Below are 22,964 nucleotides of genomic sequence, written 5' to 3' on the forward strand. Positions count from 1 at the left end.
GGGTTAATGATGCATAGAAATGGTGGTGTGGGTTACTGATGCATGGAGATGGTGGTGTGGGGTTATATAGATGCAAAGAGATGGTGGTATGGGTTAATGATGCATAAAGATGGTGATGTGGGTTAATGATGCATGGAGATGGTGGTGTGGGTTATTGTCAGATAAGGCACTTTCCTCCCCAACCTCCTCCTCACCTGAGCCTTCAGATGATATATCCTTGGAAGAACTTGCAGCGGGCTTCTTCTTTGCCTTCTTGTGGTCAGTTGTCGGCTTTTCTTTGATTGGTTTCTTCTTCTTTTCGCGTAAGTAGGGTCTGGCTGCCCCAGAGGCCACCTTGACGGGAAAGAAAAACTGCCTAAGGGGGACCCCAAGGAGCCAAACCCGAAATCCCAGGGAAAAAGCCTTGGCAGAAAAAACCCTGGTTGTCCAATAGAACAGTTCTTGGATGGTGAAGACAGGAAGATGTAGATTGACTTCTTTAATTCTGTACTTAATTCAGCAATCAAAGTTTCCTCTGCTGGTATAGCAGTAGATGCCAAGGGATTAGACAACGAGCTCAACAGAGCGCGAAAAAAGGAAGAAGATGGGGAAGAGAAATGAAACGTACAGTAAGCACCTTCAGGGAAGAGGGAGATAAAGAAGCACGGAAGGTACGTGTGGAATCTCGGAACGGAAGGGAAGTAATAAATGGAGAGGCAGTGTCTAGGAAAGCTACCTACCCAAGAATAAATATCACCGGTTGTGTCGGAAGCTGAACCGCTAACGCGCAGTAAGTGACCACGGCTCCGCGACCGCAAAAGGAAACAAACAATTTACAGGAAGCCGGGTAAGCCTTAGAAATGCCCTGGGTGCAGCTCGGAAATAAGCAAGACAGAAGAAGGCGTAAGAAGAGACAGAAAGGAAGTAGTATAGTACCATAAGCGGTTGGAAACGGAATAAGTATAGATAGAAAAAGGAGGGGACTAGGAAGCGAAAGTTCAGAAGGAAAGTAGAAAAGAAGGAACACGGTCAATACTGAGGGTAGAGATGCAAAAGGCAACGGAACAAACGGGCAGGAAGGTAAACAAAAATCTGTGGAGTAATTCACTGAGCCGAGGCACAGCAGCGTTGGAAGCATTGGAAAACAGATACAACGCGCTGGGCTGTGGGCGTGACCTAGATTTAAAGTGTGAGCCTCCATCTTGGGTGAGGACTACACCGACTCGAGGGTTGAGCCGGCTACAGTCGGCAAGAAATACATATCTTCCAGGGGCGAATCCTGACAGTTATATAGATGCATGGAGATGGTGGTGTGGGTTAATGATGCATGGAGATGGTGGTGTGGGTTAATGATGCATGGAGATGGTGGTGTGGGTTATATAGATGCATAGAGATGGTGGTATGGGTTAATGATGCATAGAGGTGGTGGTATGGGTTATATAGATGCATAGAGATGGTGGTATGGGTTAATGATGTATGGAAATGGTGGTGTGGGTTAATGATGCATGGAGATGATGGTATAGGTTATATAGATGCATAGAGATGGTGGTGTGGGGTAAATGATGCATGGAGATGGTGATGTTGGTTAATGATGCATGGAGATGGTGGTATGGGTTATATAGATGCATAGAGATGGTGGTGTGGGTTAATGATGCATGGAGATGGTGGTGTGGGTTACTGATGCATAGAGGTGGTGGTATGGGTTATATAGATGCATAGAGATGCTGGTATGGGTTAATGATGCATGGAAATGGTGGTGTGGGTTAAGGATGCATAGAGATGATGGTATAGTTTATATAGATGCATAGAGATGGTGGTGTGGGGTTAATGATGCATGGAGATGGTGGTATGGGTTATATAGATGCATAGAGATGGTGGTGTGAGTTAATGATGCATGGAGATGGTGGTGTGGGTTATATAGATGTATAGAGATGGTGGTATGGGTTATATAGATGCTGTGCTAGATGAGGGGGGTGTAAGGAGGTACCCTTGTGTGGGGCAGGTAAGCGAAGTGGCAGCCTGTCAAAGGCCGACTAGGGGACACAACTACCCACTCGGTGCCATCTCTTGGCTTTCACCCACAGTGAGTGGTGACAGGTAGAAAGTATAGGTCTGTTTTATCAGTTTCACCCCTGGGCCTAGCTGTGACCCCACTAAGGACTAAGGGAGGGACATCCTGCCTGGGGAGTAGATGAGGAGGGGTTAGAGAGGGTCATGTTATAGTGTTATACTATTGAGTTTTTATTTTATAAATAAGAAGGGTTCGCCATTGGGATCCCTGCAGATTGCACCTTGATGTCTGCGTCAGCAGATCTTGTGAAAGAAGGTAAGTACACGAGGCATTCTTCGCCTCTTGTTACAATTGCAGATGGTGGAGCACCCCTTCCTATGTGGCTGGCATAGGGGGAATGGAGTGGCTTATCCCTGGCCTGGGGTATGGAAGGCATACCTACTTGGACAGACTGAGGACAGAAAAGTAGGGGCTACATTACGGGGAATTGCTGTTAGTTACACACACCTACCTATCCGGTAACTCACTCACTTGCTCACCGGCTCACCAACCTGTAAGTAGGGACTTGGCAGAACGGTTCCACGGGGCAGAAAGGGCTGAAAAGCTACCATTCGTAGGTACAGTTTCTTGAGCCCAGGCAGTGTTGGACTGCAACCTCACAGGGGTGTTTCTGGAATCCATGACACTTGTCCCCACTGCTTGGTCCCTCAACACTGTTGTTGTGTTTACATTACAGATGTATTATCCATTAAACATACAAATCGTGCTCATTGAGCTGAACATCTGGATGGACAATAACCCTTTTGATGTAGACGATGGAACAGCTGGTGATGTCCTGGGGAGGTTCACCACCTGGAGGCGGACAGCGGCAGGACTGAAAAGGAGCGACATCAGCCATCTCCTTGTGTAAGTTCCCAGGATAACGCATGTGATGATGTCCCAGTGACTGTGCTGGCTACAGATGTGGAGGACCGGACCTTGCCCTGAGAAGCGGCAGACTGAGAGGGAGGAAAGTGAGGGGAAGTGGGCCATGTTCAGGGGGGGCACAGTGACATATAAAGATGCTCCTTCTGGGTCAGAAGGACGACATGGCCTCTGCGGGTCCATTTCACAGGTCTATTTATTAAATGAAAAGGTGGCGGGCTATCTTTCCCTATGCTATAAGACGTCCCTACCTAACCTCGCTAAGGTGCTCGTCAGTTGTCCGTGAATGTCTTAAAAACAATCTGTCCACCGTCCAAACTAACCTTCTCTGATCCTACCACTAATCTGTTAACTAAGAACAGTAGAATGACTCCCTTCTCCTAATGTATTCGCCTCTTTCATAAGTTCTCTTCCAGTGGTCTCTGGTGACTGCTTTTATCAATTCACTAAGTTCATGCGCCCACTTTCTGGGGTTTCCTCACTTTCCACTTTGGTTAGAGATTTCCGTTCTTCTCTCGTTTTCCTTTTCACTTTCTTTATGAAGAATAGTCTTTCTCTTTTCCCCTAGCAGGCTTTTCAAACATTTGCAAGTCTCTCTGTTCGCACTCGCTCTTTCTGTGCGCAGTTCATAGTTCTGAGATCTCCCTTTGTGTCTATACTTTGTGCCAGCCTTTTCTTCAGCTTTTTCTCTTATTCTTTGCCTCTCTTCTTCTTCCTGGACTGATACTAGTATGAACATTCCAATACTAATCTCCATTGCCTGTTCTGGTTACTCGTGTGATATTTTTCTCTCTCCCACTGCGTCGAGTATGAGTACTCCAGTAGGGATTTTCATTCCCTTTTATGGCCAGTAATGTGATCTACTCATCTTTACTGAGATGAGTGAAAACGAACCCCAATTTACAGGGGCGCCCCTTAAATACAGGGGACCCATAATCACCATAAACCAGAGTAAATGCACCCCTCTCGAGAATTAAAAGCCATGAGTCTGTCTTGCAACGTGCAACTGGATCCTCCGTTCATCCAGGATTACTAGTAGCACTGAGTGCAGGGTGTCCAGTGAACACCTGCCCCTCCAAGATGGTGGGAGTTGCAAGTAGGTTTTTCAGCCACAAACCCAGTATTAATCCATCACTGCTGCTGTACCTTTCGTCATACCAGGGATCACAAGAGTGTGGTTGCACTGTGTGTTTGCGCAACCAGGAACTGTTCGTTCATTGCTAAAACAAAGTTCACCATTTTAGCCCTATCCATTCGCACTGGCTTTTTCATTGTTGCAATCCGTATCAGCCTTGTGATGTATTGGGACCATACTTGCGCACACATAGGGCCTCGTTACACGGTAGGCGGTAAGGGTTTACCGGTGCCCTTACCGGTACCGGTAAACCCTGACCACCTTACTAAGAGGTCCCGTTGCGGTGTAGACCAGCTGTTCAAGTTGGGACCCGCAAAGGGACCTTGTTGCTAATTACGGTACTGCAATTTGCGGTACCGTAATTAGCCTCTTCCCCATTCCCATTGAGCCCTATGGGGCAAACATGGGAATGGGGAAGGGCCATGGAGAAAGGGGGGAATTACCGCCCCGCCAACCTTGGAATGGGGTGGTAATTCCTCTTTTCTCCATGGTGGTACCGGTATGGTACCGGTGGCACCCATGGTGCCAATAGCACCATGGTTTACCGCCTACCGTGTACCGCCTACCGTGTAATGAGGCCCATACCTCCCTGCCATGTGCAGCCATCCTTTGCCACCCTCATCTTCCTCTGCTATCCATAGCCGCATCATAATACTGCCAGCACCTCTCTGCCATGTGCAGCCTTGCCTTGCTTTGCCACCCTAATCTTCCTCTGCGAGCCATAGCCGCATCATAATACTGCCAGCCCCACTCTGCCATGTGCAGCCTTGCTTTGCCACCCTAATCTTCCTCTGCTATCCATAGCTGCATCATAATACTGCCAGCACTGCTATGCCATGTGCAGCCTTCCTTTGCCACCCTAATCTTCCTCTGCTATTCATAGCCGCATCATAATACTGCCAGCCCCTCTCTGCCATGTGCAGCCTTCCTTTGCCACCCTAATCTTCCTCTGCTGTCCATAGCCGCATCATAATACTGCCAGCACTGCTATGCCATGTGCAGCCTTCCTTTGCCACCCTAATCTTCCTCTGCTATTCATAGCCGCATCATAATACTGCCAGCCCCTCTCTGCCATGTGCAGCCTTCCTTTGCCACCCTAATCTTCCTCTGCTAGCCATAGCCACATCATGATACTGTCAGCCCCTCTCTGCCATGTGCAGCCTTCCTTTGCCACCCTAATCGTTCTCTGCCAATAGCCGCATCATAATACTGCCAGTATCTCTGCCATGTGCAGCCTTCCTTTGCCACCCGAATCTTCCTCTGCTATCCATAGCCGCATCATAATACTGCCAGTACCTCTATGCCATGTGCAGCCTTCCTTTGCCACCCTAAACTTCCCCTGCTATTCATAGCTGCATCATAATACTGCCAGCCCCTCTATGCCATGTGCAGCCTTCCTTTGCCCCTCTAATCTTCCTCTGCTATCTACAGCCGCATCATAATACTGCCAGCACCTCTGCCATGTGTAGCCTTCCTTTGCCACCCTAATCTTCCTCCATCTACAGCCGCATCATAATACTGCCAGCATTGCTCTGCCATGTGCAGCCTTCCTTTGCCACCCTAATCTTCCTCTGCTATCCATAGCCACATCATAATACTGCCAGCACCACTCTGCCATGTGCAGCCTTCCTTTGCCACCCTCATCTTCCTCTGCTATCCATAGCCGCATCATGATACTGCCAGCACCTCTGCCATGTGTAGCCTTCCTTTGCCACCCTAATCTTCCATCTACAGCCGCATCATAATACTGCCAGCATTGCTCTGCCATGTGCAGCCTTCCTTTGCCACCCTCATCTTCCTCTGCTATCCATAGCCGCATCATAATACTGCCAGCATTGCTCTGCCATGTGTAGCCTTCCTTTGCCACCCTAATCTTCCTCCATCTACAGCCGCATCATAATACTGCCAGCATTGCTCTGCCATGTGCAGCCTTCCTTTGCCACCCTAATCTTCTCTGCTATCCATAGCTGCATCATAATACTGCCAGCACCTCTGCCATGTGCAGCCTTCCTTTGCCACCCTAATCTTCCTCCAACTACAGCCGCATCATAATACTGCCAGCACCTCTCTGCCATGTGCAGCCTTGCTTTGCCACCCTAATCTTCCTCTGCTATCCATAGCCGCATCATGATACTGCCAGCACCTCTCTGCCATGTGCAGCCTTGCTTTGCCACCCTAATCTTCCTCTGCTATTCATAGCTGCATCATAATACTGCCAGCACCTCTCTGCCATGTGCAGCCTTCCTTTGGCACCCTAATCTTCCTCTGCTATTCATAGCTGCATCATAATACTGCCAGCCCCTCTGCCATGTGCAGCCTTCCTTTGCCACCCTAATCTTCCTCTGCTATTCATAGCTGCATCATAATACTGCCAGCACCTCTGCCATGTGCAGCCTTCCTTTGCCACCCTAATCTTCCTCCATCTACAGCCGCATCATAATACTGCCAGCACCTCTGCCATGTGCAGCCTTCCTTTGCCACCCTAATCTTGCTCTGCTATCCATAGCCGCATCATAATACTGCCAGCACCTCTGCCATGTGCAGCCTTCCTTTGCCACCCTAATCTTCCTCTGGCATCCATAGCCGCATCATAATACTGCCAGCCCCTCTCTGCCATGTGCAGCCTTCCCTTGCCACCCTAATCTTCCTCTATCCATAGCTGCATCATAATACTGCCAGCCCCTCTGCCATGTGCAGCCTTTCTTTGCCACCCTAATCTTCCTCTGCTAGCCATAGCCGCATCATGATACTGTCAGCACCTCTCTGCCATGTGCAGCCTTGCTTTGCCACCCTAATCTTCCTCTGCTATCCATAGCCGCATCATGATACTGCCAGCACCTCTCTGCCATGTGCAGCCTTGCTTTGCCACCCTAATCTTCCTCTGCTATTCATAGCTGCATCATAATACTGCCAGCCCCTCTGCCATGTGCAGCCTTCCTTTGCCACCCTAATCTTCCTCTGCTATTCATAGCTGCATTATAATACTGCCAGCACCTCTGCCATGTGCAGCCTTCCTTTGCCACCCTAATCTTCCTCCATCTACAGCCGCATCATAATACTGCCAGCACCTCTGCCATGTGCAGCCTTCCTTTGCCACCCTAATTTTGCTCTGCTATCCATAGCCGCATCATAATACTGCCAGCACCTCTGCCATGTGCAGCCTTCCTTTGCCACCCTAATCTTCCTCTGGCATCCATAGCCGCATCATAATACTGCCAGCCCCTCTCTGCCATGTGCAGCCTTCCCTTGCCACCCTAATCTTCCTCTATCCATAGCTGCATCATAATACTGCCAGTATCTCTGCCATGTGCAGCCTTTCTTTGCCACCCTAATCTTCCTCTGCTATCCATAGCTGCATCATAATACTGCCAGTACCTCTATGCCATGTGCAGCCTTCCTTTGCCACCCTAATCTTCCCCTGCTATTCATAGCTGCATCATAATACTGCCAGCCCCTCTATGCCATGTGCAGCCTTCCTTTGCCCCTCTAATCTTCCTCTGCTATCCATAGCCGCATCATAATACTGCCAGCCCCTCTCTGCCATGTGCAGCCTTCCCTTGCCACCCTAATCTTCCTCTATCCATAGCTGCATCATAATACTGCCAGCACCTCTGCCATGTGCAGCCTTCCTTTGCCACCCTAATCTTCCTCTGCTAGCCATAGCCGCATCATGATAATGTCAGCACCTCTCTGCCATGTGCAGCCTTCCTTTGCCACCCTAATCTTCCACTGCTATCCATAGCTGCATCATGATACTGCCAGCAACTCTGCCATGTCCTGCCCTTAACCACATGGTCTTGGAGCCCCTTACCGATTTCAGAGGGAGGAGGTGATGAAAAAGTAATCATGTTTTCTGAACAGGATAGGAAAATCAGGATAGGCAAAGGATAGCAGGGGAGGTGGCCTGGGTGGATTAGGTGTGGAGAACCAGGCAGGGTTTGATGCCTTTACCAATGGTGATGGTGGCAGGCTTTCCTTGCTGGACTCTTTGCTAGAGTGAGGAATATCTGTGCCCGCATTCATTTTGTGTGCTTTATTTTGCAGGGGTCGAGGCGCCTATGTTGGCAGTGTGGTTGGAATGGCTTTTGTTGGCACAGTCTGCAATGGAGCCCAAGCAAGCTCGATCAGTGCAGTAAGACCTTCATCCTATACATGTACCTCCGACACACTGCAACATCTACGCTCAAAAAGCATTTGAATCCTCTCTAAACCCTTCACTAACCATCATCTACCCTCAAAAAGCATTCAAACCCTCGCTAAACCCCTCACTAACCATCTCAAAGTATGTGTCTACCTCCACACAGCTCACTAGCTCCATAACTGTTGCTGTATCCAAAAGCATTTTATTACTGTTATGCCGATTACTTATCTCTAAAAGTCCTTATCAAACAAAATAGTGACTCTGCAGACAAAAATAGCGAACAAAAAATCATCCCTGCGCTCCACAGAGATGCTCCCTACCCCACCGGCTGATACAGAGTATCGATAAACCTTTCAGATTCACTAATATTTCCATACTGGAAACAGAAAAGGTTATTTTATCTCTGAAACCGTCCAACTGCCAGGGTGATAGCTGCCCTGCACAAATAATTAAGAATGCAGCTAGAGACCTAGCACCTTTTATCTCTCAGTGAATTAATGCTTCCTTTAAGTTAAGCATTGTCCCTATTAACCTCAGAGTCCTGGGTGCTACCACTCCTTAAGAAACGGAGTCTAGATCTGGCTATCCCCACCAACCATAGACCCATTACCACGGTCCCATTCCTCCTCAAAATCATCGATAGAGTAGCCAACCTCCAAATCCAAAACTTCTTGGAGGCTAACTAACTACTAGGATCTCGCCAATCCGGATTCAGACCACAACACAGCACTGAAACGGCTCTAATTGACCTTAAGACACAAATCGGGAGGCCACCAGGGGGCGCGGGCAGGATGGACGCCTGAACGTCGAGCTCCGTACCCAGCCCCGGGTGAACTGCGATTTACCGGCGGAACGAGGGTCCCATGCACTACGCGACCCCCACCAAAAGACGTTGGAGCCTGTAGCCCCCACCTGGACCCAACTCTGGTCCCGATCCGGCGCTCCTGTGCGGAGTTACACGGACCGAGGCGATATCAGCTGCCCCTCCCCCACGACCTGGCGCGGAGTAACGCAGGAAGCAGCGTGAGCCGCGCCGCCCACGAATAGGCCAGAGAGGGTGGGCCCACGGCGCTTCCTCCCCTGGACATCTTCCGCGGCCCACCGCTTGACCCAGGGCCCCGACCTGAAGAAAGTCGTCCGCCCGCCCCGGGGAGCACACGCCGGGGCGGCCCTCTGCGCCCAGGCGCTCCGCGCCCGGCGCTTCTGATACTCGAGGCCCGGCCCGACCTGGAGAGGACCATCCTCCGGACCTGGGAGCTACGGTACTGCAAGGGGGCCGACGCGGGAGCACGCCCCCCCACCATCACAACACTCGCCGAGATGGCCCGGGGTGCTCGGGGGCCCCACGCCTAACGAGACACGCCCGGTCACAGGGAGGCCCGAGTCCACTAGCCCCCTCCACGGCCTCAGAACTCGATCAGTTGAGGGCCACCCACTCACCCGTGGAGCAACGACAGGGCCGGAATAAGGGCACCAAGGACACCAAGGACTGCGTGGAACACACCGACAGCGTTGTAAGACCTTGGGGACCCCCCAGTTGACTTGCCGTGAACCCGCCACCAAAGGGCCAACTCAACCACCCCTTCCCGGCTCCCCAGTCGACGAAAAGGTGGCGCCCGCCGATAAGTGGCCGGCACGAACTTTCCATGTACTGGAAAGAAAACCTGCAGAAATACCAGTTTGTTGCCAAAGAAAGTGCCATGGCCACCGGTAGCCCCACTGCCCCACCCCCAGACCTGGGGGCTATCCAGAACAACATCCAAACGATTCTGGAGGAGATACGAGGGATGAGGACAGACATGGGGGACAAACTGGCCGTCCTCACCACCAAAGTCACCACCCTAGAAGACCGCGTGGAGGGTGTCGAAAATAATCAACTCTCAGTAACACTCCTCGAAACCCAAATGGACATGAGACTCCGAGACATGGAAAGGCATGAAGAAGAGCTTCGGCTTAAGGTTGATGACATGGAAAACAGGGAGAGGAGGAACAACCTTCGAATCTTTGGCCTGGTGGAATCCGAGGGCGAGTCCACACAAGGACTCGAAGGCAAAGTGCACGACATCGTGAGGATCGCCCTGGGAACAGAGGGCGTGGGGACGATCAACTTTGACAGGGTGCACCGAGCAGGGGGGGGAGGCAGAGGCCCACGCTCGGTCCTGGTTCGGCTGCACTACTACAGGGACAAGGTCAGAATCCTGGAGAAGGCGAGACATCTTGGCATCATACAGTACGGCGACTCGAAGGTATCCATCTTTCAAGATCTATCGGCCCTAACCCTGTCAATGAGGAGGAAATGTGGCACATTTACAAGATGGTTGCAGGGAAAAGGGGTCCGATATCGGTGGGGGCACCCCTTCTACCGGGAGTTTGAGTGGCTAGGTGAGAAACACCACCTGATGTCGGAGGAAGACATACGGGGAGCCACGGATGATCTGGTGAACGACCGGGCGGGCCACTCAGGCGCCCAGGAGGGAGGACCACGGGACCCCCCCAGGGGTCCCGACAGACTAGGAAATCACAGCGGGAAATCTAAGGTCAAGGGGGCCCGAAAGTTTCGGAAAACCAGACACCCGTCGACGAACCTGGAAGACCACCCAAATTCATGATAATAGCGTTCGATTGGAGGTGGAGCAAATCACGAGGTGAGAGATGATTCGGGGTGCGGGCGCTGGAGGCCCTGGGCCCACGAACTGCCTTGAATGGGCGCCGCGGCGGCGCTGTGTTTAGCCCGCTGGACTATGGGTCGGCAGAGCGTTTTGTTAAAAAGTTAACTGTTTATTTGTGTTGCCCCATGTCCGAGGTTCAAGTTATGGGTTGGTGGCCTGGGGGGGGCTCCGGGTCCCAGAATTCTATCTCGGCCATGTGTACCGAAGGCCTAAAGGGGCCGACCTGAATCAAGTTTGCGATCTGCGACTCTCCAAACACACGAAAACCCCGGGGCTGGGGTTAGAGTCCTTGGTGGTTCGTTGACCAACCCCAACATATGTCGGGGAAAGTGGACGAACGCCTTATGTTTCAAGGGAGGGGTGGGGGGAGGGAGGGTACAGGGAGGGGGGTTTGGAATAAGGGGGAAGGAGGTAGGAGGGACAATGGGGCAGTTAGAGGGGTTCAGGGGGAAATTCAGTTCAAACCGCAGGAATACGCTTGGCAATGGGCTCTAAAATTCAATCACCACAAGGGGTTCAGAATGCACACCCGGAATGATGACAATGATTGAAGGGAAGGTGGGCACGTTGAATGTCAAGGGTCTAAACTCTCAAAATAAAAGGTCCCTCACGGGTAATATGTTCCGTAAACAACACCTGACGGTCCTATTCCTACAGGAAACACATTACAAGCGTGGGAGAGAGTCCAGAATCATGGGGAAAGATATCGGCAGCAATTACTGGGCTTCACATCCGACCTCTAAGAAGGAGGGGGTGGGCATTCTCCTGGGAAGGGCCCTCCAACTCACGGGGGTGGAAACCAAGAGAGGATTTGGGGGTCGATTTCTAGGCGTCAAGGGGCTTTGCGAGGGGCAACGAGTCACTTTTGCCACTGTATACGCACCCAACTCGGGTCAAGTAGACTTCCTCACACGGATCTTTGGCGTCATGGATGAATGGGCTGAGGGGGCCATGATTCTCGGTGGGGATTTTAATCTCATAGCCGACCCCCAACTGGATTGGTGGTCCGCTAGAGGTGGGACACCCAAGGGGATCACTAAGGACAACCTGGCTTTGCAAAACCTCCTGAGGGATCACTACTGGGTAGACGTTTGGCGCAAGGCGTACCCGGCCCAGGGTGGTTACACATTCTTTTCTCCCCCACACTGCACCTACACCAGAATCGACCTTCTGCTGGCCTCAGAGGAGGGGGATGGGGCGGTAACCCAGCCAAAGGTCGAGACCATAACATGGTCGGACCACGAATTACTTGTAGCTAACTGGTCCCTGCCCGTCGCCCCGAGATCGGCTCGATGGCGGTGTAACGACACGCTCCTTAGGGATCCAGTATTCCGTGATTTCATGAAACAAGAAATGCTGGCCTACTTCGAGATAAACGACACCGGGGAGACGGACATGTCCACGGTATGGGAAGCGGGGAAAGCCACCTTCAGAGGTCTCCTCATAGCGGAGGGCTCGAGGCGAAAAAGGGAGAGGGGCCTGGTCGAGAGCAGACTCCGAGCGGAGTTACAGATCCTGCGGGCCAGACTGGGCGTCCCGGGGGTGGACCGGAGGGCACTATTGGACGAGATGCAGGGCAAAAGACAGGAGCTCCATACGGTTCTCATAGGTGAGGTGGTTAAGAGGATGCGATATACCAAACAGAGATACTATGAACAGGGCGACAGGGTAGGCACTCTACTGGCACAGAGGTCGAGGGGGTGTAGAGCGAAGAGAGGGATTACCCAGCTAACCGACGAGGAAGGCAGAATTCATGGGAACCGGCAGGAAGTGACGGAATGTTTTGCTGATTACTACAGCAAACTCTATTCTAGGCAAGTGGGCGAATCACAGGAGGATATTGCCTCCTACCTGGCAGAACACCCCCTCCCCAAACTGACCGACCAAGACTTAGAGGCCCTCGAGGGGGAAATCCTAGAGGAGGAGGTGGAGGGAGCCATTAAGAGACTGAAGGCCGGAAAGGCTCCAGGCCTTGACGGCTACACAGCGGATTTTTATAAACAGACCCAATCCACCCTAGTGAAGCCCCTGACTAAATTGTTTAATCAAATTAGGGGCAACGACACAATCCCACCGTCTTTCTTACAGGCCCTCATCACCGTCATACCCAAACCTGGTAAAGACCGGGCGGTCTGTGGGTCCTACAGACCCATCTCACTTCTCAACTTAGACGCCAAGATTTTTGCTAGGATCCTGGCCTCCAGACTGGAAAATTCCCTCCCACGCCTGATACATCCAGACCAGGCGGGATTCGTCCTTAATAGACAGGGTTCCGATAATCTAAGGAAAACACTTCATATACTAGCCACAACCGAGGCCAGAAACGAAGGCACACTCCTACTGGCTCTCGACGCGGAGAAGGCCTTTGACAGGATCAGTTAGGCTTTCATGAAGGAGGATGGGTCCAAGGTGGTTGGGATGGATATCCGCGCTCTACTCCTCCCCTCTGGCCAGAGTAGTGGCAAACGGGATTGAATCTAGAGAATTCCCCCTTGAACGTGGTACGAGGCAGGGATGCCCCCTGTCCCCGTTAATCTACGCATTGGTGATGGAACCGTGGGCAATCTCGATCCGCAATGACATGGCCATCAGTGGTGTGCAGATGGGGGATATGCACTGCAAAATCGGGCTCTTTGCGGACGACGCCCTGCTCTACGTTACCAGACCGTCCCATACAATCCCTCGGCTACTGCAGGGCCTCACAAGGTATGGAGAACTATCGGGGTACAAAGTCAACCTGGACAAATCGGTGGCCTTTGTGGGTGGGAACCTGCCGGACACAGAGGTGGCCTTTGTGGAGGACCTCCCCTTCAAGCGGAACGATGAGGGGTTCCGTTACTTGGGAGTCCAAATCACACGTAACCTTGAAGACCTGTATGGGGCCAACTTCCCCCCCCTCTGGTCAGCAATCAGGAGGGACATAGAAAGGTGGGCGGGAACGGGTCTCTCATGGATGGCACGCCTTAATCTCATAAAAATGGTGATTCTCCCAAAATTCCTGTTTCTCTTCCAAATGCTCCCGGTGCAAGTCCCCAAGGCCTTTTTTGATGAAACAAAACGAATCCTCCTTAGATTCCTCTGGCAGGGCAAAAAACACAGGATTTCGTATGAGGTATTGACTAGGACCAAGGAGGATGGGGGGGTGGGCTACCCCGACCTCGAGACGTACTATAGGGCATCCCAGTTGAGGATCCTGGTCGATCACTTCACACCGGGAACGAAAAAACAGTGGGTAGCCATGGACAATAGGCCCCTGGCGCCTGTCACACTAGAGGAATGGCTCTGGGTCCCAAGGAGTACGATCCCCAGAACCGTCTTGAACCACCCGATTCTGAAAGTATTGTGGTCCCTATGGAGAGAGGGAGGTTACTACAGATGGCTCACGACATGGCCCTTCCCCTTGAGCTGTATATGGGCCCCCCTTTCCTGGCCAAAATAGCGGAACCAGCAGCTTACCAGACGTGGTTCGAGGCGGGCCTTAGTAGGACCGGCCAACTGTGGGTGGGGGGCTCCTTCCTCCCCCTGAAGGACCTCGAGGAAGCCCTGGGAATAGGCACGCTTTCCCCGTTTCGTTATCTTCAGCTCAAGGGTGTCCTCACCGAGCCATCTTGGGGCGATACCCTCAGGAGGGAACTCACAGACTTTGAAAAGCTCCTTTTGACCGCAAAGGGTTCCAAGGGGATAATCTCTCGCCTATACAAGCTCTTTCTATTCTCTATCCCCCGAGACCCACCACCAGCACGCACGCAATGGGGTAGGGACCTAGGCGAGGAAATCGATGACGAGAGATGGACAGAGATGTGTAGACGGGCTAATCGGTCCACATCCTCCCTCCAATATCGCCATCAGGCCCTCAAGATATTACACAGATGGCACTACCCCCCGCAAAGGATAGCTAGAATGCGGCCAGGATATGACCCACACTGTTGGAAATGCAAGACAGAAAGAGGTGACTATATCCACATGTGGTGGGGATGCCCAGTGGTTCAGAAATACTGGGACAAGGTGCGGGCCTGGATTAAAGGGGTGGATGGGATCGAACGAGCTTCCTGCCCTTGGCTCCTCCTTTTCGGGATTAGCAACGGGGAGGACCAGGATAGCACTCAAGACCACATGCTCCAGGTGATGCTGGTAGCAGCTAGATGCTGCCTGGCACAGAAATGGAAACACCCGAAAATGCCAGGGGAAAAAACCTGGGTGACCAAAGTAAGAGCCATCTACGACATGGAGTTCCTCACACACCTGCTTGATGAGTCCAAGTCCAACATCGAGGAAATCTGGCTCCCCTTTTTTGACAAATACGGCCGAGTGGTCTAGGACCTGGTGGCTGAGCTGAGGGATCCCCCTCCTCCCCAAGGACACGGGACCATGGCCCAAGGACCCGGTTGTGAACTGAACCCGTTTGATCCGCATGACTTTGACGTGCCACACGCACAATGCACTGCCGCCTCTATCACTAAAAGAGCCCGTTACGCAAGTAACTACCTATGCTATGAACGCTCGAACTGAAGGGGGGTGGGGGGAGGGAAAAGGAGGGAGGGGTAAGGGGTGTGTTGCGTTTGGTTTTTTCTATATGTTAACTCACATTAATAAATGCAATGTAATAATGTAATCTCGTAATGCACAAAGGAAACCTAATAAAATCGATTTTCAAAAAAAAGACACAAATCGACGAGTTGAAGGATAAAGGTAAAACAGCTATGCTACTCCTCCTCGACTTATCGGCAGCCTTTGACCTGGTGAATCGGGCAGTGTTATGCGAACACCTAGCATTAGCTGCACATTTCTCTAGTGATGCTATAGCCTGGGTATAATCCTTCCTAGCTAACCGTACGATGAGTGTTCTCCCCCTCAGCTTCAGCAGACCCAATCCAAATTACCTGTGTAGTTCCTCAAGGTCCATGCGTCTCACCGACAATGTATAACATCTTTACCAAGCCACTCTTTGACAAACTTGACACACTGGGTGTCACATACATGAATTATGCTGATGACACCCAGATCCTCATACCCCTTTCAGACAATTTTGCATAAGACACGGCTTTGGTAAACAGGATATACCTCCTCATTCAGGCATGGATGGCCTCACATGGTCTCTGCCTGAATGACGACAAAACTGAGATCCTGATTCTGGGTTCTGTCTCGAACCTAAATAAAACTCAGCCCCAGCTACACTGCATTTAACATCGATGGCAACGTAATCAAAGTAGTAACAGAGGTAAAAACACTAGCTTTTTACCTTGACTCCACATTATCTCTCAAAAAACAAGTTAGCTCGATGGCTTCTTCTACAGCTTATACCTGTAAATTGATTAGGGCCTGCAGACCCTATTTATCCAAAACAAACTGCATTACGCTTGCCAATGCACTAATCCTGTCCAAGCTTGATTATTGTAATGCCCTATATGCAGGCGCTAACAAAAATATCATAAACAAAATGCAAATACGCAAAATAATGCCCTAAGAGCAGCTCTGAACATACCCCATCCAGAGAGCATGCATCTAACATTAGAAAAGACCACCACTGGCTACAAAGTAGCGACAGAATACTCCTTAAAACGGTATCCCTTACTTTCAAAGTACTCAGCAATGCCGCGCCTCCCTGTATCTCCACCAGACTGACCAGAAGAACCTCTACTCACCACACTAGAGCCTCCAACCATCTTTGCCTAGAAATTCCAAGGTTCAGGCTGTCCAAAGCTGCAGGAGCTAGCTTCCCAGTCAAAGCTGCTCTTGCCTGGAATGCACTACCCAGTGCCGTGAGAGAGGACCAGCCCTACTCTAGATTTAGACGCAACCTTCTGAACTGGCTCCGCAGTAAGGATATCTCATAAACCTCCACCTCCACCCACTACTGAACGCCACTCTTGACTCTGTTTATAATATTCTGTTAATATATTTACCTTGTATCCTAGACTCTCTACCCTCCTACCTAAACTCTATGTACCATGAATATATGTAATGTATGTATTGTATGTATTGTATGTATGTATTGTAATAACCACATGCTTGTAACTAAGATTCAAATATTCTTGTAACTGTTGCGCCCTGCTACCTGAGGGTTTGGTGCGCATTATCAAATAAATAAACAAACAAACGTCGTGTATGACTGTGAAATTAGAGCCAGGTCCCCCCCTGTATCTCTTTTGAGGTGCCCTTCCCTATTTCGGAACTCCTCCATAACTATCTCCAATTGTCTTCTTGTGCTAGGCTGCTCCCTAAATTCTCTAAAGTTCTCCATAACTATTTCTAAAATTCTCCCTAATCTTCTCCGATCACATCCCTAGGCAACCTTAAGTATCCCTTAACATCTCTGCTCACCCCTAAAGTAGCTCTGAACTCCAACACCTCTCATCCTCTCACTATCCCTAAACTAAACTATTTCTCCGTCTCTATCTCATCTTAGATGGCTTTCTCTTCCTTTGCTTTTTGAATTTCAGTTTTACTGTTTTCCTATTTCCCATTATTTTCTTTCTACTCCTCATCATCCTTGCATTTCTTCTAGGATTCAGCCTTTTAAATTACTTACCCCCAAGTTGCTTTAACGTTGGTTATTTGTTCTTCTCCTACTCTGTCTTCCAAAAGTGTCTTAAAATGTACTTTCTTCTGCTGGTTAACTTGTTACTTTTATTGACGACTCTAGTTGCTGCTTTGTGATCCCTTCTTTTGTTTCTTTCAGACGTACTGAATATTCTCCAATTGTTACTGTGTTTCTAGATTTGTGAAGCACTTCGGATACAGGCGCTATATAATTTCAAGCAAGTTTCAAATAAATACATCTAAATTACCACTATCTGTACCTCCCCATACGTATTTCTATACTCCTTCGGTGTAATCTCTGAAGTCCTCCCTAAGTGTATTAGAGATCCCCCTAATTGGCTCTCAATATATTCATTGCTGTCAGTAACTAGCTCCAAACACCTACCTAACCACCTCTAAATTATGTGACCTTTCTCTGAACGTTTTCTATCCTAAATGTCTACCCATCTGTAGAACATTTTCAACTATCTCTAATTGTCCCCTGTCTCTAAATGCACTCTTAATGTCTTCCTTACTATCTCTCCCATCACCAGACGTATCCCCAACTATCTCCAAATGTCTACTGTAAGGTTGTCATCATGGAAGGAGACACAGATTACAGATTCAAAGTTTATTAAATAAAAGTCTAACTTGCCCTATACTAAGGTCGGATTTCCATACCTAAAGAAACGAAGGAACGTTGATGTCAGTAGGTTCAACATAAAAATCTGTCTGTGTCAAAATCCTATACTTGCTCTCGCAACTAATACAAACACATGTGTAAGGACATCGACCATAAATCAAATAGTGTTCCAAACATAAAGTTCTGAACTACTTCCAGCTCTTGCTTAATTCTCTGCCTTCTCTCCCAAATGTCATTAAGTTCACCACAAAGTTCAATCTCTCCTCCTTTCAATGTCTGAGGAAATAGTTTTATAGAAAATGAGTGTGCCCTTTCACCAGGTCAACACAGTTCCAAAGTAACACCAAAAGCTCAGGGTTTCCTTCCCCCAAGCTTAATGTCGATATCGAAAGGAAATATCTTGAATCTTTGATACTTTGAACTAGACTGACACAACCCAGGGTTCCCTTCCAGAAGTCTGAAGATTATCAAGGGTTGTTTTCCTGCTTTCATCACAGAAAGCTTCCTTGTTGACATACATGATTTTTCTGGTAAAGGTGCAGTTTCAGACCACAGTGTTCTCCCATTACAGGTAACGTAACCAGGAACATAACATTCACTTTTCCATCATCCTTGGATCACAAGTGGTAGTTTCCTGATCTTCGCACAGTTTCAGTCCACACGGTCCACCTATCATAGGTCGCGCAACCAGGAACTTTCAGGTTTCCTTCGAAGTTCAATATTCGACTTAACCACCAGTTTCTTAAGTGTAGCTTCAGTTTTAACACACTCGTATATCCTATAATGTAGGGACGTTTAGCTTCCTTTTGATTTTTACTTCAATGTTCATTAAGGTTGGTTCAGTTTATACCATTGCATTCATATATAAAATGTCTTTTGACTTCTGCCTTTCAGTTCTGTATTCAAAATAGAATCTCTGCTTAGTTGCTGTATTTCAGAGTTCAATAAATGTGCTTTCGTTCAATTCAATCACTACGACATTCAAAAATAGTTATTTTCACTTGTTATATTCAATTCCCTCTATAATACGAGCAATGTAGTCCTTTCGTTCTTTGCGATATATAGCTTTTACTTATTTCACTGGATTCAGTATATTTCGTTCAGCCCGGTATTCAATAGAAGTAACGTAATCTGTTTCATTCAATGTGGAACGTCACTTTCATTCAGTTCGTATTCAATAGTAGTAACGTGTTCAGTTTCATTCAATGTGGGACGTTACTTTCACTTAGTTTGTGCTCTTTGGTCATAAAACATGGACTGTGATTATCTGCACAGCCTCCTTTGAGCGCCCTGGGTATTATAAGTGTGTCTGACACTTACCCAGTTTCAGCAGGTCCTCTGGCAGCTCCTTCGCTTTGCTTCTTCCTCCTGAGTAATCGCCAAATAGCTGGGCGCTTCTCTTCACACTCGCTGGCTAATGAATGGAGCTTTGCCTCCGCCTGCATAAAGCGCCTGCTGCTCGCCTCACCATGGGTGGGATCTCCAACCCGCATTCCCAGTGCAGCGGGATCCCAAAGATTTCCTCTGGCGTACTGGTGTCTCAGCTTCTCCTCTCCTTCGGTGTCCACTCTGGTTCTCCCGCTCTGTTATGTGCTCTGACCCCTGCTCTCTGTTCTGCCTGCTGCCACAGCTGTTATACCCCTCTGTTGGGCTAACAGGATACAGGTGGTTGTCAAGGGTTTGCCTTGCCTGACCATGATTTCATTAATTAGTGGGACATGCCTGACCTTCAGGCCTCTTCTTTGTCCCTGAATGGGCAATGGTGGTAATCTTCATTGCTCCTAGTTGTTTCTTCTTCGTCTCAGTATTTTCATACAGTTGAGTGGTAGAGAAGTGAAACACATTTATAATTTCCCATAAAGATCTGGGTGACTATCCTGGGGATAACAGGGATACTAAGATTTATTCTTGTGTATCTCATCTCTACCCTTCCTCTTCCTTTTTTTGACCTGTCTGGTATAATCCTGGTTCCTACCGTTTCTCAAAGATCATGGGAATAGATGAACAATATCCCATTACCTTCTTTGGTATATAGGAATTCCTTTTGAAAAGGAAGATCTGTAATACTGTGTCTCACCCTTGGGTATCCCATTTCCAATCCCCGAGGACCCTCTTTCCAGGTGATCCTCCCTCAATTTCCATTCCCAGGTGTAGGATCCAAAATCGATGGCCTTTCCATTGCCACCTGCATAGAGAATCCAAAGGGAGTAGAAGTGAGAATGTCCTCAGGTTTCTCACACTACCTATCTGTAGATGATTTTCCAAATGACTCTAAAGCTCTCCCTAGCTATCTCTCCCTATCTCTAGGCGTATCCCTAATCATCTCCAAAGGTCAACTTTTCTGTTGACGCTTTACCAGCTGACTCTTAATGCGATCCCTATCTCGAGACGTATCCCTAATTATCTTCAAACGCCTACTTATCCATAGACTCTACCAACTGATTCTAATGCTCTCCCTAGCTATCTCTACCTATCTCTAGGTGTATCCCTAATTATCTCCAAACATCTGCTTATCCGTAGACGCTTTACCAACTGACTCTAATGCTCTCCCTAGCTATCTCTAAATGCCCCTACATTTTGGTAAATGTCTCCCTAACTAGGCTGGGAGGATAGTGCAGGGGCAACACACTTGCCTTCAAAACAAGGCAATGATGTGAAACATGGGTTTGAAACCCAGTGCAGTGCTTAGAAGCTGCAGACTGATATGAATGCTCAACACCAAAGCAAAACAATAACTATCTCTAAATCTTCTTATCTGTAATTGTAATTTCCCCAGAACTCTCAAAATGGCACCCCAAGCACCTCTAAATGTCTCTCCAACTATCTCTAGACGCAACCCAAACTATTGCTAAATGTATTTGTATCTATATTTAAATTTCTATAGCACTATCGCCAAAGCGCTCTACCTAGCATTGGCACTACAATTAGATGACGGTTACAAAAATGCCTTTGAGTCGCAGTTTTTTAAGCGAGGGAGGTTGGCAGGTGAGTTTTAAGACGAGAGAGCAATACAGCTAAAGTAGGAGAAAATCAAATAGAAAGAGGAAAAGAATTGTAGCGCTGAGGTGCAAGCAACGAGAAAGATCAAAAGCAGGAGCGAGGTTTGAGAACTACAAGAAGACTGGTGCGAGAAGACACATGCATAGAAATTAAAGAGGATAAACAGGTAAGGGGCAGTTTCCTCACAATGGAGAGAAAACGAAAAGGGAGACGAGATTCAAAAGGAAGCCAAGAGCGAAAAGGAAGCGAAGGGGGAATTGAGTCATCGGGATAGAAGGAAAGAGAGTGTGAATAGAGGCATTAAATATCAAACAGAGAAGGGCCAGATGATGAGCAGGGAAATCAAGTAACAGAGCAAAACAATAAACGAGGGAGAAGACAAGAGTAGAGACTAGTGGCTTAGAGGCAGCAAAGGAAAGAAAGTGCTTTACGAATATTGTGAAGCTGAGCGCGACAAGAAGGAGTGATACGGAATTTTGGACAGAAAAGCAAAGAAGGGGCTCGCAATTGAGGCTTACACTGCGAGCAGAGAGAAAGAAAGCAAGAAGAAAATTAGGAAAGAAAAGAGCAGAGGGAGAAGGTTGTGGGGGATTAGTTGATTCAGGGAAGGAGAAAGGATCTGGAAGTTGTTTACCTAAAAATGACAGGAAAGAACAAAGGATGCCCCAATATAAGAGAAGAGATGTAGCTAGTGAGACGAGAAGGGGGACAAGGACAGATCCCTGGGGAACACCACATTGCAAATCAAAGAACGACGAAAGCTTTCCAGCCCAAGAAATGGAAAAGATGTGTTCTGAAAAGTGTGAGGAAACCACAGAGACACCCAAAGAAGAAAGGGTAACCAGAAGGCTAAGGTGGTCAACCATGCGAATGGCCTCCGAAAGATCAAGAGCACTGACTTTACTTGGAGGGACCAGCAGAAATAAGGCCTTTAGTAACAAACATAAGAATGGGTTCAGGCGCCTGTAAGGGACGAACTCTGTATTGATACCCCGATAGAAGATATGGATGATGAAGATATGTAGCAACTTGATATGATTTGATTGGTTATTTATAACGCGCTTAATACCCAGAGGTTTCTAAGCGCGGACCTGGGCATCAAACCTGTGTTGCTCTGTGTCGTCTTCCAACTCGAACATGTTCCCCTGAGCTTTCCTCCCGAGACAAGAGAGTAAACCATAGGGACACGTATTTTGAACAGGAAAGGAATGAGAGACTGAACTAAAATTGGCAGAGAAGGATTTTTAGACGAAACCTTATCCATCGCTAAACGCTCTGTAACTGTCTCTAAAGGTCTCCATATCACTAGAAGAATTCCAAACGGTCTCTAAATGTCTTCCTAACTATCTCTAAATGCTCTGTATCTGTCTCTAAATGTCTTCCATCGCTAGACTAATCCCTATGATCAGGACTCAAGATGTGCACTTGCCACTAGCCAACGGCTAGTGGCAATCCACTCTTGGTAAGAAATTCTGTCCTGTTTTCCAGACCACCTTGCCTCTCTTGTGCAACCACTGCCAGCTCTGACCATTCTTACAGTAGTTCTTGGGGAGCGCCTAGTGTCGACCCCCTTTCTCCTCTCCATGGGACACGCCACTCTAGGCATCTGTAGTGTTTTCCTGACCACCTTGCCTCTCTTGTGCGACCACCGCCAGCTCTGACCATTCTTACAGTAGTTCTTGGGGAGCGCCTAGTGTCGCAGACTTCATTGTCCCTTTCTCCACTCCTCTGGATATGCCACTCTAGCCATCTGTCCTGCTTTCCTGAGCACCTTGTCTCTCTTGTGCGACCACTGCCAGCTCTGACCCTTCTTACAGTAGTTCTTGGGGAGCACCTAGTGTCGCACCCCTTTCTCCACTCCTCTGGATACACCACTCTAGCCATCTGTCCTGCTTTCCTGACCACCTTGCCTCTCTTGTGCGACCACCGCCAGCTCTGACCCT

The 22,964-nt window shown here is 48.8% G+C and overlaps 1 protein-coding gene across 1 annotated transcript in view; it reads left to right on the top strand.

Moving 5' to 3' along the window:
- Positions 1-22,964, top strand: part of LOC138473339 (disintegrin and metalloproteinase domain-containing protein 9-like) — a 526,235-nt gene that overhangs the window by 265,880 nt on the left and 237,391 nt on the right. The window contains exons 9-10 of the mRNA XM_069612014.1: positions 2,727-2,896; positions 8,094-8,181. Of these exons, the coding sequence (XP_069468115.1) occupies positions 2,727-2,896; positions 8,094-8,181 (258 nt within the window). The remainder of the gene's footprint in view (positions 1-2,726; positions 2,897-8,093; positions 8,182-22,964) is intronic.

This window comes from Ambystoma mexicanum, chromosome 8 (assembly GCF_040938575.1).
Source record: "Ambystoma mexicanum isolate Mex_15411 chromosome 8, UKY_AmexF1_1, whole genome shotgun sequence".
In the NCBI taxonomy this organism is placed as follows: Eukaryota; Metazoa; Chordata; class Amphibia; order Caudata; family Ambystomatidae; genus Ambystoma; species Ambystoma mexicanum.